Source organism: Cucurbita moschata, unplaced genomic scaffold, assembly GCF_002738365.1.
Source record: "Cucurbita moschata cultivar Rifu unplaced genomic scaffold, Cmos_1.0 Cmo_Scf00007, whole genome shotgun sequence".
Classification (NCBI taxonomy): Eukaryota; Viridiplantae; Streptophyta; class Magnoliopsida; order Cucurbitales; family Cucurbitaceae; genus Cucurbita; species Cucurbita moschata.
Genome location: NW_019268523.1, coordinates 4886216 through 4900221, shown reverse-complemented (window position 1 = coordinate 4900221; position 14006 = coordinate 4886216). Strand labels below are relative to the sequence as shown.

The 14006-nt window shown below is 38.7% G+C and overlaps 3 protein-coding genes across 6 annotated transcripts; 2 read left to right on the top strand and 1 right to left on the bottom strand.

Annotated features, from left to right (window-relative positions):
• The first annotated feature begins 2111 nt into the window (after positions 1 to 2111).
• On the top strand, positions 2112 to 6836 carry LOC111445086 (bifunctional riboflavin biosynthesis protein RIBA 1, chloroplastic-like). 4 transcript variants are annotated; one of them, XR_002710788.1, is made up of 9 exons: positions 2112 to 2389; positions 2597 to 2682; positions 3203 to 3512; positions 3638 to 3859; positions 4047 to 4369; positions 4608 to 4740; positions 5013 to 5309; positions 5411 to 6457; positions 6615 to 6836. XR_002710788.1 is itself a non-coding variant. In XM_023083309.1 (8 exons), the coding sequence occupies exons 2-8, from the start codon at positions 2630 to 2632 to the stop codon at positions 5675 to 5677; spliced, it is 1602 nt and encodes a 533-aa protein (XP_022939077.1). In that variant the 5' UTR covers positions 2112 to 2374; positions 2597 to 2629; the 3' UTR covers positions 5678 to 5960. The 4 variants fall into 4 exon arrangements, 3 of the variants coding, with proteins under 3 accessions (XP_022939077.1, XP_022939075.1, XP_022939076.1); XM_023083309.1 differs by lacking the exon at positions 6615 to 6836 and having other exon boundaries at positions 2112 to 2374; positions 3206 to 3512; positions 5411 to 5960; XM_023083307.1 differs by lacking the exon at positions 6615 to 6836 and having other exon boundaries at positions 2112 to 2374; positions 5411 to 5960.
• A 2333-nt stretch (positions 6837 to 9169) lies between these two features.
• LOC111445165 (adenylate isopentenyltransferase-like) lies at positions 9170 to 10385 on the top strand. The gene has a single exon (XM_023083402.1). The coding sequence runs from the start codon at positions 9170 to 9172 to the stop codon at positions 10289 to 10291; it is 1122 nt and encodes a 373-aa protein (XP_022939170.1). The 3' UTR covers positions 10292 to 10385.
• A 1146-nt stretch (positions 10386 to 11531) lies between these two features.
• On the bottom strand, positions 11532 to 13709 carry LOC111444727 (pentatricopeptide repeat-containing protein At1g08070, chloroplastic-like). Its single transcript, XM_023082748.1, has one exon. It carries the CDS (start codon positions 13208 to 13210, stop codon positions 11597 to 11599), a length of 1614 nt encoding a protein of 537 aa, XP_022938516.1. The 5' UTR covers positions 13211 to 13709; the 3' UTR covers positions 11532 to 11596.
• Positions 13710 to 14006: the final 297 nt, after the last annotated feature.

Genomic DNA, 14006 nt, shown 5'->3' with positions numbered 1-14006 from the left:
TGACTTTGGATGATAGTTATGTACGTACTCAGTTAGTTTTCATGACTCGCATTTATGATTAAGTCTAGGAATTCTTGGTTAGAGTAACAAGACACTAAGGTATAGATATAATCCTTTCCCTAGTAGAGGAACAGACCACCACAGCGTACAAAGCCACACTAGAGTACTCTTAGGCTACTGGTGTGTGATTGGTGTCATAGCTTTGTGGGGGACCAGGGGGTTCCTGATCAGAATCCGACTGCTCTTAGCCGTTTTAGCATGGAAAACGTGTGCCCACGTCGTATAGACCATTTAGCTGGATGGGTTAAGGGGGGTAACTCTCCCCGACCAGGGGGACTGTCATGGGCTTAGGGGGTTGCAGCTCACTTCCTAGGTAAGTTTCCAGATAGTCTCAGAGCCATGCCGAGGTAGCTACTCGTAGGGCACCAGTCATTACACAGGTCAGCATAAGGGAGTTCTTAAGAATCTTTAAACGAAAGGACAAAGGACCAAGAAGTCTCGAGGGGCAAGTCCCAAGGTGTTAAAACGAAAACCAAATGTCCTAGAGCTAAAGTAGAGTCCGTGGGGGTTTGTTAAGATTAGAATGCGATTAGAGCCTACAAGTAGGTGGCTTATTGAGTATAATTTTATACTCATTCTTGCTGTACTTTTTTTTCAGGTACGTGAGGCGTCAAGTCAAGAGAGGGCGCGTTGATTGATGTGGGTTGTCACAGAGGAAGCGTGTCCCCAGACGTCAGTCTAGTTTAAATGAATAGTACATCGTGTCTTTCATGATTCTCTTCTTGTTTTTACCTAGACACATAAGTCCTTTTGGTAATGAAACGTTTTTCTTACGAAATAAATGAAATACTTTCGAAATAATGTTTTCCTTGAATTTCTCGCTTACACACTACACGTCATAGTCATTGTTAGTCAGGTTATTTATTTTGGGTCGTGACATATACATAGTTTACCTTTGATTAATTTAAATGTTTTGTCACGACTATGGCAAACTATGATTGATTGTGCATGTAGTTTGCATGGATACGTATGATTTTGTGATTTGATACCATTTACACCCCTAAAAGCATGTTACGAGGTTGGAATACCTACTTATATCCTAATTTATTTTATGGACTAGATGTTATGTGTCCTAGAGAATATGTATGATTTATTAGTGAGCCTTAACCCATGTGTTTATCTTTCCTTGGTCCTTGAGCCACGCATAGGGTCCGTTGTGATGACATGAATAAACTAGGTCTACGGAAGAAAGGTTGGGACGTCGCCCAAACTTATTTCCAATAAGATTAATGTATTGACTATACAGAATAATAATAATAATAATAATAAATACTTTATAAAAGCCACACTTTTTTTTTTATTTCTCTCAGCTTCTTTTCCAATTTTTATTCTGGTTTTCTTTTCCTTTTATTTTTTTTCAATATATATATATATATATATATATATATTGAATTTTTACAATTATGTCAATATAACTGAATAAAAAATAAATTAGTTAAAGTTTTTTTTATTGGTTTTGTTAATAAAAATAGAATAACCAAGCACAATTAATCATTTAAAATTACTAATAAAGTTGTTGAAAATAATGGTAGGAACAAATATAAATATTATTTATTTACCTATCTAATTTCTAAACCTCTTAAACAAAACTTTCAATTAAACCTTTTTTTTCTTTATGTGTAAAGTATATAATATTTCAAAAGAAATAATAATAAAAAAAAGGCATGATTTAAAAATTAAGACGCACTACCATGTCCACTCATTTGATTCGGGTAACCCGATGACCCGAAGTAATACAATTTTGACATGTGTCCAAAGGCAAGTGGAAAAGTGGGCCCAACCGCAGTGGATTGGAGGCTGCCAGAAACAAGATAAGACCCAAAAATGGTCCTAAGAAAAAAAAAAGCAAAAAGAAAAAAGAAAAAGTTAATATTCGTTCCCTTTGGTGTCCCCAGAAAGCCTCCATTTTAAAACAACAAATAATCTTATCTATTCTCAAACCGATTTATTTATTTATTTATTTATTTTTCTCCTAATTTTTTTTTTAATAATTATATATATTTATATATATATATATATATATATATTATACATTTATATTAATTAGTAAGAAGAAAAAGTATTCCTTCTCCATATTTCTTTCTCCTTCTTCCATCGTCGCCGCAGTCGCACGTCCGATAGCCACCGGCTGCTCTATCGTTCTTCTTCTTCTTCTTCTCTCTTATCTCCCTTGCTCCACCAAACGGCACCTACACACCGACCTCCATTTCTGATTTCTCTTCTTCTATCCTATCTTCCTCTCTGTATTGCCGTTCTGGATTGCCGGCACGCCCCCACGACAACCACGTCTTCTGCTGCAGCTCTCCATCAATCGGTCGAATTCTACCTGGTTCGATTCTTTTTTCTTTTTTGTTTTATTTGTTCTTTTCGATTCTACCGAATAGGATAAAGTTGGAATCAGGCCAATTATGATTTTAAATCCTGCTGACCTACTTTGGATAGGGATGTTTTTTTCGAATCAAAACCAGATTTCAAATTCTATTCTCTGGATTCATTCGAACATTGAAAATTCTGATTTGAAATCCTTGCAATCCAGGGTCCGAACACAGGGTAAGAGATTTCAGCGCCAATGGCTTTTGGAAGCGTCTCGTTCCCATCTACAGCTCCCATTTCTCATGTTCAGTAAGCTACTCTTTGTATTCTGATTTCTTCAAGTGATTTTCCATTTGGGTTTTTCTTTAATTGTTGCATTATTTGTGTTTTGTTTTCGATTTATCCAGAGTCAGCTTCATTTATCTTTCTTGAAGTGACAAAAAAATAATCATGTTATGCATTCAATCTCTTGATCCCATCTTCCCACCACAAATTCGCACGCCCATTTTTCATGCTGACCGTGTGACCAATTAGTGAATTTAATAAACCAAACTAAAAAATGAATAAAATAAATACTTCCTTGTCGTTTCAAATTGAATTTCTTACTCTCCCAAGCTGACTCAGCAGTCCCAATCATTTTTCATGCATTCAATCTTTTTGTTTCAAATTGAATATACTAGGCTTATGCTCTCTTAGAGTTAATCTTCCAGTTTGGCATGAAAGATTTCTCACCATTCTACAATAAATTGCGGCTAGCTATTAATTTTTAGTTATGAAGTTTAAGAACATTGATTGGAGCTTGTTTCTTGTCCCTCTTTTACTTATGTAGAAGATTTCAAGACTTGCAGTCCTTTGGTGGAATAAACCACGTTAAACCATACTCGTCAACTGGCCTTGTTTCTGAGTTAGCCTCAAACTGCAAAGCTAGTAAACTATTTTTGGGCACCAGGGGTTCATTCCAAACAAGAGCCACAGTGATATCTGGAGAAGGAGGAATTTTGTCTTCTTCCAATGGCAATGCTGTTGTGGCGAACAATACCAATAGTTTTCCCATTGATGAAGATGAATATGATTTTGATCGTCCAACAGAAGGTTTTGCTTCTGTAGCCGATGCCGTTGAAGATATTCGCCAGGGAAAGGTTGTGAATTGTTCTAGTTTTTCTTTTTCTTCAACTTTTTGGCACGTCACATGGCATGGGAGCATTTATTTTTCTCCCTTGATTTTCACCTCTTCATCTTAGTGACATGGAATGTAATGTTGCAGATGGTGCTTGTCGTTGATGATGAGGATAGAGAAAACGAGGGAGATCTGATAATGGCAGCACAAGCTGCAACTCCTGAGGCCATGGCTTTCATTGTAAAGCATGGAACAGGAATTGTTTGTGTGGCCATGAAAGGTGACGATCTGGAGAGGTTACAGATTCCACTTATGGTGAACGAAAAGGAGAACGAGGAGAAACTTTGTACTGCTTTTACTGTGACAGTGGTATGAATTCTTCACTTGGCATTTCTTATAATCGTTCAATTTAATATATGTAATCCAGTAAGAGTGCTCAAAATTACAGTTTTATGGCCTCTTTCTTCTGCTTAATATTTTTTAATCAGTTTGTCCATGTAGCGTGGTTATTTCCTATAGATTTAATGCTTGAAATTTCTTACAATTGTTTCTTCAGGATGCAAGAGAAGGTACAACCACTGGAGTCTCAGCTACTGATAGGGCAGCAACAGTATTGGCACTTGCATCAAGAGATTCAAAACCTTATGATTTTAAGCGGCCAGGCCATATATTTCCCCTCAAGTACAGGGAAGGTGGTGTTTTGAAGAGAGCTGGGCATACTGAAGCATCTGTCGATCTTGCAATGCTCGCTGGATTAGAACCGGTTGGTATCCTTTGTGAGGTAGTTGATGAAGACGGTTCTATGGCTAGGTTACCAAAACTTCGTGAGTTCGCCAAACAGGAAAACTTGAAAATCATCTCCATTGCTGATTTAGTCAGGTAAATTGATATCTTTCTTGCTAAAGCTTTGATTGTGTTAGCTTGTGTTTAGTTTTTCTATATTTTTAAATACTCTTCATACGAAAACAAGTTTCTTGCTTGGTTAATGATCACAATCTTCATTCCCAGCTAACAACAAAACAATCATTGTTGGGTTGTTTTTTTTTTTTCCCTCATTTATTTTGTGCCCTGTTTAGTAATCCTACAAATCAAATATAATATATGAAGGTATTGACAGATTTAGGAGGAAGAGGGATAGATTAGTTGAACGTGCTGGGGATGCTGCTCGCATGCCGACTACATGGGGTCCATTTCAGGCATATTGCTACAGATCTATTTTGGATGGAATTGAGCATATTGCAATGGTTAAGGTAACTAACTACTTCTGTTTCAAAGGGCAAAGCTTTATTAAAACATTTGCTATTACTGGTGGAACTATATAACGCTTTTGTTAGTGTACACGGTGATCCTGCCCCATACTATTTGAAGAAGTAATATTATTCGAGTCTCTTGAGATGGTCTACCTTTTAGTTCCTAAATTCAGCCAAGTACCAAGCTCGAGTGTGTGTGGATGCATGGTGTATTCTAATATGGATTTTCAGTGTCATAATGTATAAATTTACGGCCTACTTGCTTTGTGCAGGGTGATATTGGTGATGGACAAGATATCCTAGTGAGGGTACACTCGGAATGCCTCACTGGAGATATTTTCGGATCAGCTAGATGCGACTGTGGGAACCAGCTTGCTCTAGCGATGCAACTGATCGAGGCAGAAGGCAGGGGTGTCTTGGTTTACCTTCGTGGACATGAAGGACGGGGCATAGGTTTGGGCCACAAACTTCGTGCATATAACTTGCAAGACGCTGGGCGAGATACTGTCGAAGCCAACGAGGAACTAGGATTGCCTGTGGATTCTCGTGAATATGGCATAGGTGCACAGGTACATATAGATTTACCCAGAACGACGAAATGATTTGATTGGATCACATGAGTAAATTCTTTATTTTAACAAAATCTAATCGTTCTCTTCGTGGCTTGCAGATTCTAAGGGATCTTGGGGTGAGAACAATGAAACTAATGACAAACAACCCAACAAAGTACAAAGGCCTAAAGGGTTATGGCTTAGAAGTCTCAGGTAGAGTTCCCCTGATAACCCCAATTACAAAGGACAACAAAAGATACCTAGAGACGAAGCGTGCCAAAATGGGGCACGTCTACAACATGGATGTTGGTGGACGATTTAGAAATCTGATCGATGGGCATGAAATATCCAACGGTAGTTCAGCATCAAGTGATGCTGTGGCTTGAGCTAGCAATGTCGAAATTCAAAGAGAAAAAAAAAAACAGTTGGTTATCAAAGGTGTTGGAAGTGAAATGACTGCTGCAGCTGCTGGCTGACTCATAAGATAAAAGGCTAACTTGTTCTGAAAATCATAACACTGCGTATTATAATTATTATTGATTTGGTTTCATTTGTCAGGATTATTGTTTGATTAAGTTTGAAACAATAGAACCATTGATGATCTGTAGAATGAGTTTACAGTGCTACTCGCTACGGTTCCTAAGCCGTCACATACGCCTTCTCTTTTTTTAGCCCCTTTTCCTGTTTGGTTTGTCTGACTGCACGAAAAATGCCTTTTTTTTTTAAAAGCTTTTGATATAGCCTTTTCTACTATAAAAGAGAAAAAAAAGGTACAAATCCCCTCCCATGTCTCATTTTCTACTCATCTATACAGTGATTGAATGCCTCCTCCGGCTCACCGCCTGCCGAGGTCAGTTCTCCCTCCCCCCATCTATAGTTTCATCCCTTCTTTCCTTTTCCTGTGTGGGTTCTGTTTGTTTCTTGAAAATTTCATTTTCGGTTTTGCAGTGGATAGTGTACTGCCAGATGTTCACTTCTCAATTTCTCTTTTATGTTCCAGCTAAGTGGGAGTCTTTCACTTTCTCCCATTTGGACGACGAGGGAAATCAGCTGAGACAAGGGAGGGTGGCCATTCTGGAAAGCGTCACACTAGAGAGTTCACTACCATTTTCCATAACTTGGGGATCTTGGGAATTCGCAACTCTCTTTTGCTCGTTCTCTTTCAGGTAATTTTCCCTCCGATTTGGTGTGTTTTGCTCCCTTTCAATTGGGATTTGCGTTTGCTAATCTGAAAATCCCTTCGTTGTTTTTTTCAATGTCAAACAAAACCCCCATTGACCCCCCCAAAAAATCTGCTGGCCTAAACCTTTTGTTTTGTTTCAGTTGATTTCAGTGGTTTCTTTGCATCTATGGAGTTTAGATTTGTCTGGTTCTTGTTGGGAAATTTTTTGAGTTGAGTTCCGAATCTTCTTCTTGTGCACTTTGTAATTGTGCAAATTGTGAAATCCTTTGTAATGCTGTGTTGTGTTTATGCGGCTATGAATTGTGTTGTGTGTGGCCATCAATTTTGTAGGTAATGGAACTGACTCATTTTTGCTCTGGAAATTGAGTTCTATGTTCATCTTTTCTGCTAATTGTGATCATAGATTAGTACCCATATTTGTGAATTCTGAATCTACCCAATTCCATCTCTGTGTACTGCCAGACTTTCTGTCAACCTATTCACACCACCACCAAGTTCATTGCACACTTTTCGATTATAAGAAATTTAAGTAGCAATTGTATGTTGGTTTCATATATTTGATTGCGTCCGAAATCTTTTTATAACAATTTTGAAGATTGGAAGTAAGATCATAGTCCTAAGCGTTTGTAAGATCAAATTGTAGCACTACCACTACGTTTATTTGATCCGGGGAGAACGTTCTCCATTCATTCCGTTTCCACGAGTTATTCTCATTTAGGGGAATTTGAAGCTTGCTTATTAGCTGGATATATGTTTGTACAGCCTCATTTCACATTTTAATGGAACAACTTTAAAAATGTTCACAACTTTTCAAATATGGAAGAACTGTGCTCCTTTTTGTTTTGTTTTTCGTCCCTTAAACTCTTATGCATGGTAAGATAAGTTAAGTTGTATTCATTGATATAATCACTATAGGTAAATTGATCTTTTACAAGTTATTTTGTTATTACAACATGGTCAAAATTTTGTTTACTTTGATAATTATATTTTTCACTCAAGTACCATCGATCCTTTTGAGCCTGCGAGAGGACCAGGTTGGGTCCGATTGTTCAAGTCTAAAAGAACTACTCTTCTACTTATAGAAAGGAGTGAAATTCATCTCTCAAGATTATCTACGTCTAGAAACATCTCTCAAGATTATGTTTTAGTTCTCTATTCCATCAAATCCTAAATATGGTAGATATATTGAATTGGCTACAAAAATTATTCTCACTTATACAAATCAAAGGACAAGTCCTCATAGGTAAGAGTTCATAACTCGTTTAAGATTAAAATGGAGTTGCATAAGATCTTGTAAAAAATGAATTTTTTTAATTAAGAGATTAAACTTATAAAATAGAGACTAGGGAATGAGATACACAAAATATATAGACAACACCTCTTAATACATATGACTGGCACTTCAGAATGATCCTCTTCTATCATCAACACTCCCATATCTTGACTAGCTAGTAGCAGTCACCTAAAAAAGAAGAATAAAACATAATGAACAAGCAACCTACTTCAATACTCTAATTGCGTTCTTCCTAGTAAGATTGAGCCTATTATCTATAGCTATCTAAGTTTTTGAGGAGGCCTTGAAGTTACTCGCCACTAACCCATTTGGGAGTCTAGACATTTGATAAAAAATTTTAACATCATGGATCTTTGTACAACATATCTGATCGTTTGGGTGAACCTACTTTTTTGTTCTTCAAACTTAGCTAGCCTACACTCCCACAGAAGTGACTGGAACAGTATGATATCATTTCTCTGAACATATTTGTGTATGGTTAACTAACGACCCTTCCACAGGAACCATAAAGTTAAATAGTCTAGGAGAGTGACCCATGTACCGACTAGTTATTGAATCTACATGTGTGGTCCCTTGTATCCGCTCAAGATGGGTTTATAGAGTCGTGACCTTGTTCAGGAGACCCTTGATCCGTTTTCACACGAGATAGAGACACCTTTGTCGACTCAACACACTATCCTATTTAACTGATCAAGGTCAAGCTCGATGGTACAGATTCTTGAATACCTACCGCCCGATAGGGGCACTACTAGGTTGTAGGCTTCACCTACAACCAAGAGTTCAGGCCATTGCCACCCAAACAACCATGCCCATTCTGCAGCGATTCTCCTCTATTATGTTATGAGATATTGGATTATGGAATATGATATTAAAAGGAAAGAAGAAATCAAGTTGGAAACGTTCAAAATAAGTAAATCATGTGAATATTAAGCTTCAGATTTACCAAGATTCTAAAGGATTACGTATACCCATCTTCTTCTACAAATTAGGAAGCTTAGAATATACTAGTTTTACACCATTACACAAAAATAGCCTTGCCTATGCTTTTTCTTAAATGAGTATTCCATATAAGTATATTTAGCATAATATTATATTTGACCTTTTATTACCGTTATTTGTAATTTATTTGATATTCTTAAATGAAACCTTAATTTTCAATTATCCTTCTTTTGAAAATCTAACCGTCTAAGTCCACCGTTTGCTAGCACATATTGTGTTTTATGGACTTTCCGTTTCTCTTTTGGATCGACTGGGATTACACCGAAAAATTTGCTATTTATTTGAATAAATAACTTTTTAATATAATTTCTAAAAACATTCTAATATTTTTTTAGATGAAAATATAATATTGTATTTAATATAATTTTAAAAAATTCAAAATGGATATTATAATACTGGAAAATGGGGAGGAAAACAGGATCCCCTGTGTGTGATGATTCCCCGCCATTAACACAGTCGTCTGCTCCGCCACGCACCTCCCTCCTCCTCCGTTCCCTCTATGTCTGTTTACCTCATCATTCACTTCCTATGACACTTTCCCTCTCCTTCTCCCACTCCTCTCTCCATTCCCATTTTAATGCCCCTTTTTCCTGTTCTTCCCGCCGCCCCCGATCCCCACTTGTCCTCTCCTCCTCCTCCCCCTCCCATAATCTCATCCTCCTCCTCGGCGCCACCGGCTCCGGCAAGTCCTCCCTCTCCATTGACCTCGCCTCCCGCTTCCCCTCCGAGATAATTAATTCTGACAAAATGCAACTCTACACAGGCCTCGACATCACCACTAACAAGCTCCCCCTCTCCGACCGCCGCGCCGTCCCCCACCATCTTCTCGGCGACTTCGACCCACTCGCCGGCGAAGTCTCCGCATCGGCATTCCGCTCCCACGCCGCGGCCGTCATCTCCGGCGTAATCTCCCGAGGGAACCTTCCTCTCGTCGTCGGCGGTTCCAACTCCTTCATTCACGCGCTTGTCACGGCGGATTTCGATCCAAGCCACGACGTCTTCGGCTGCTCTCGGAATCGGGTGTCTACGGAGTTCCGGTACCGGTGCTGCTTTCTGTGGGTGGACGTGTCGTTTCCGGTTCTGAAACGGTACTTGTCGAAGAGGGTTGATGAGATGTTAGAGGCCGGGATGGTAAGGGAGTTGGCGGAGTTTTACGACCCGGAAATTGCCGATTCAGAGACCCGAGTGGGGCTGAGGAAGGCGATCGGAGTGGCGGAATTCGAGGAGTTTTTCCGGCGGCATCACCCGAAAGGGAGAGAGTACAAAGAGGGGAGGGATCCAGTGGTGGCGAGCGCATACAAAGAGGCGGTAAGGAAAATAAAGGAAAACACGTGGAAGCTAACGAAGAGGCAGTTAGGGAAGATCGGACGGCTGAGAAGAGCGGGGTGGGACCTGAAAAGAGTGGACGCTACAGCGGCGGTTGTGGCGGTGCTGGGGTCGGAAGCGGCGGAGAAACGGTCAGAAATATGGGAGGCAGAGGTAGTGGAAGCAAGCGTAAAGATTGTGAAGAGGTTCATTGCGTAGTAGGTTTTGCAGCTTTTTCCAGCTATGGCAGTTACTATTTCTTTTTTTGTTCCACTTTTGCCCCCATCTCTCTTTCTCTCTCCTACATTTTCTATAAAAGGAAACAACAAAAAAATAAAAATAAAAATAAAAATTTTAAATCAAATTTTGAGAAAGTGAATGTTGTTGTAAACAATTGAGATCATATGCTACAAACTTAGCCTTTTTGTGATAATTTGGGTTAGAGAGAGAGACTTATTTTATGTCTTTTTTACCCTAAACATTCATTTTCTTTTTTTTTCTTTTTTTCTTATTTAACTGATTTTTTTATTTAGATTCATCCATTAAATTTGAAAGATTAAACTTTTAATTTAACAAAATAAATAAATACTATGAATTTCATTTTATTTTGGTTTTTGTAATTTTTAAAAATATTTACAGAATAAAACCAAAAATAAAAGTGAAAGTACACAATAATATTCAAACCATAAATAAATAAAATGATGCGTGGTGTACGTGGAGGGCAATATTGGAAGCCTCTTTTTAAGGACAGAGAAGAAGTTTCCATAATTGAAATTCAGAAGCTTCCTTGACTCTCACCGTTCACCCCCTTTCATAAAAACCCATACTTTTTATATTCCCAATTTCGTCATTTTAATTATATGACAAAACACATATTTTCATACATTTTTTTAGTACAAAAAAAAATAGAATAATGTCACGAGATTATATTTGAACGAGAGCCAAGTTAAAAATATGATAATTAAAAAATATACATAAAATAATTAAAAATTATTATCTATACCAATAAGGTGGACATTGATTTAAAAGTTAACTGAGTTTTGTCGGGCGATTTTATACAAATTTTTCTAAAATGCATGTGAATAAAAATAAAACATGTTAGTCGGTTGGGGATAGCCTTCCCTCTTAATTTTTTTTCTTAATTTAAAAAGATAATAATATAAACTCTAATTATAAAATGTATGGAAAATATAAAAGAGTAATAATTTAAGCTTTCATTTATTTAAAGAAAAAAAAAAAGAAAGAAAAGAAATTGAATGAATGAATGGGGTTTAGGGTGAAGAGTATGACAGGCACATTAAGAGCAGACTGGTGAGGGCTTTTTGGGTATCCCTATTCCATTCCCTATGCTTTTGCTGCCACTCTTCTTACTTCATTTCTTACCACATTCATTAATGTCTCATCTCTTCGCCTTGGGAACCAAGAATTTCATTTCCAAAAACAAAAACAAACAACCCCATGTCTCTAGATTCATCTATCAATCCATTCCATGTAACTAAGATTAGTTTGGCACTTCGGTTCTCATCATCCCTGCAGGAGTTCCATAATATTTGGTTCATACCCAAATGATCTTAACAATTTCATCAATCCCTTCAACACACCATAGATTTCCTCGCTCTCGGAATGCCTCTCATCCAAGGAATAAAACTCAACTACGCTATCATTCACCTCAATCAAGCTGCATCCAGGCAATTTTTTGGACCCGGTGTCCCTCATTAATATCTTCAACCGGGCAACGTCTTTCCATCTCCCAACATCTCCATATATATTTGATAGCATCACATAGTTTGCAGGGTTCTTGGGTTCAAGCTGAATGAGTTTCTGAAGAGCTAACTCACCCAGATCAATGTTTTTGTGAATCCTGCATGCACCTAGAAGAGCAGCCCAGATGACAGCATCTGCTTCCATCGGCATCCTCTTCACGAACTCGATCGCTCGGTCCAAAAGTCCAGCTCGCCCAAATAGATCAACCATACAACCATAATGCTCAATCTGAGGCACAATTGAGTAGTCGTGGACCATTGAGTTGAAATATGAGATGCCTTCTTCAACTAACCCAAGATGGGTGCAGGAGCACAGCACCCCAATGAACGTGATTCCATCAGGCTTCACGCCAGTGATCTTCATCTGGTGAAACAAGTTTAATGCATCCGCCCCACATCCATGAGTTGCCAAGCCACAAATTACAGAGTTCCAAGTAATAACGTCTTTTGAATCCATGCTTCCAAAAACCTCCATTGCATTCTCGATTACACCGCATTTTGAATACATGTCTATTAATGCATTTCCAACATAAATACTCCCCTTAAACCCGATTGTTGCAGCATATACATGCACCCACTTCCCCAAGTCAAGAGCCCCTAATCTTGCACAAGCGGACAGCACAGTGACGAGGGTGGCATCGTTGGGAACAACAAGGCCATCGATTAGCATTCGTTTGAAACAACCCAATACTTCAAAGAAACACCCCTTATGAGCATATGCCCCAATCAATCCATTCCAGGAGAAAACATTCCGCTCAGGCATTTCTTCAAACAGCTGCTCACAAGCCTCAATGTCTCCATTATTTGCATACCCATTCAACATTGTATTCCAAGACATCACATCTCGGTATGGCATTGCATCAAACAGCTTTCTGGCAGCCCCCATGTCCCCTATTTCAATATAACCAGAAACCATGATGTTCCAAAGCACGACATCCCGTTCTGGTGCCAAGTCGAAAAGTCGGCGAGCAAACACCACATCATTACACAAAATGTAGCCACTAATCATGGAAGTCCAAGCAACTACATTTCTCTCAAGCATTCCAACAAACACCTTGTACGCAGACCCAATCGCCCTCCCAACAGAGTACACATCGATCAGCGTAGTTGCCACGAATTGGTTCCCTTCAAACCCTCCCTTAATCACCTCACAATGTATCTGTTCACCTTCGACAAACGCACTGATCTTTGCACATGATTTAAGGACAAGAGGGAAGGTGAAGCAGTTGGGTCTCACGTCCATGCTCTTCATTTTCCCAGACAAGAAAATCACTTCCCTGTAAAACTCATTGCGGACATACCCTCTGAAAGTTGCATTCCAAAGGGCTAGTTTTGGGTCAGGAAAATGATCGAACAGATGGCGGGCATAATCCATTCGCTTCAGACCAGCCCATGCAGATACCAGATTGGGAGCTACATATTCATTGTGTTGGAAACCGTGGGTGATTATCTGGGCTTGAACTTTCTGAAGCAGCGCCGCTGTCTTACATGATCGTAACAGAGAAATGAAGTGTTCTTCAAGGACCCGGTAGGGATGATGCTTCTGAACTGAATCTAACAAAAGCTTCGCTATCTTTCTCGAATGAAGAATCTTAATTCAGTTATTCAAACTTCAAAGGGCTAGTTCAATGATCAAACAGCATAGAATCAAACAAAATTTTCAAATCAGAAGTAGCTTCAGATCTAGACCTCAAACACAGATCCAAACCTGAGTTCGAACCACAGCTTCAGTGACCAAATTCACCCAAATCACAAATTCATTGATCGAACTTTGCCATGCTCGGACGCCCTACAGCTCTTCAGCCCACAGACGCCACCCAGTACCTTCGCACCTCAGCCCAATCAAGTGCTGCCCAACCCACTCGATGTAGACAATTCGACCCACAGACACCCTCACAAGCCCAACAGCTTGACACGCATATAAAATTGCTCTCATGAAAAGAAAATAAGGTAATAAGTAAAATAACATATCATAAATAAAGGTTACTAATACCCCGATACATGACTCTCGTCATTCCTGTTAGATGATGAGCTCCACATTGGCTAATTTAGGGAATGATCATGGGTTTATAATCAAATAATACTCTCTTCATTAGTGTAAGGCCTTTGTGGAGAGTCGTGTTCGTATCCACAGAAAATATAACAATTTTATTAATGAATATGTTATTGAA

What these genes read in the sequence shown, in the direction of transcription:
- LOC111444727 (XM_023082748.1), bottom strand. Translation starts at nt 13,210, where the DNA reads ATGGATTATGCCCGCCATCTGTTCGATCATTTTCCTGACCCAAAACTA.
- LOC111445165 (XM_023083402.1), top strand. Translation starts at nt 9,170, where the DNA reads ATGGGGAGGAAAACAGGATCCCCTGTGTGTGATGATTCCCCGCCATTA.
- LOC111445086 (XM_023083307.1), top strand. Translation starts at nt 2,630, where the DNA reads ATGGCTTTTGGAAGCGTCTCGTTCCCATCTACAGCTCCCATTTCTCAT. An exon ending in GCTCCCATTTCTCATGTTCA is followed by an intron (nt 2,683 to 3,202) that starts GTAAGCTACTCT and finishes TTACTTATGTAG; the next exon opens with AAGATTTCAAGACTTGCAGT. An exon ending in TCCATTGCTGATTTAGTCAG is followed by an intron (nt 4,370 to 4,607) that starts GTAAATTGATAT and finishes AGGTATTGACAG; the next exon opens with ATTTAGGAGGAAGAGGGATA.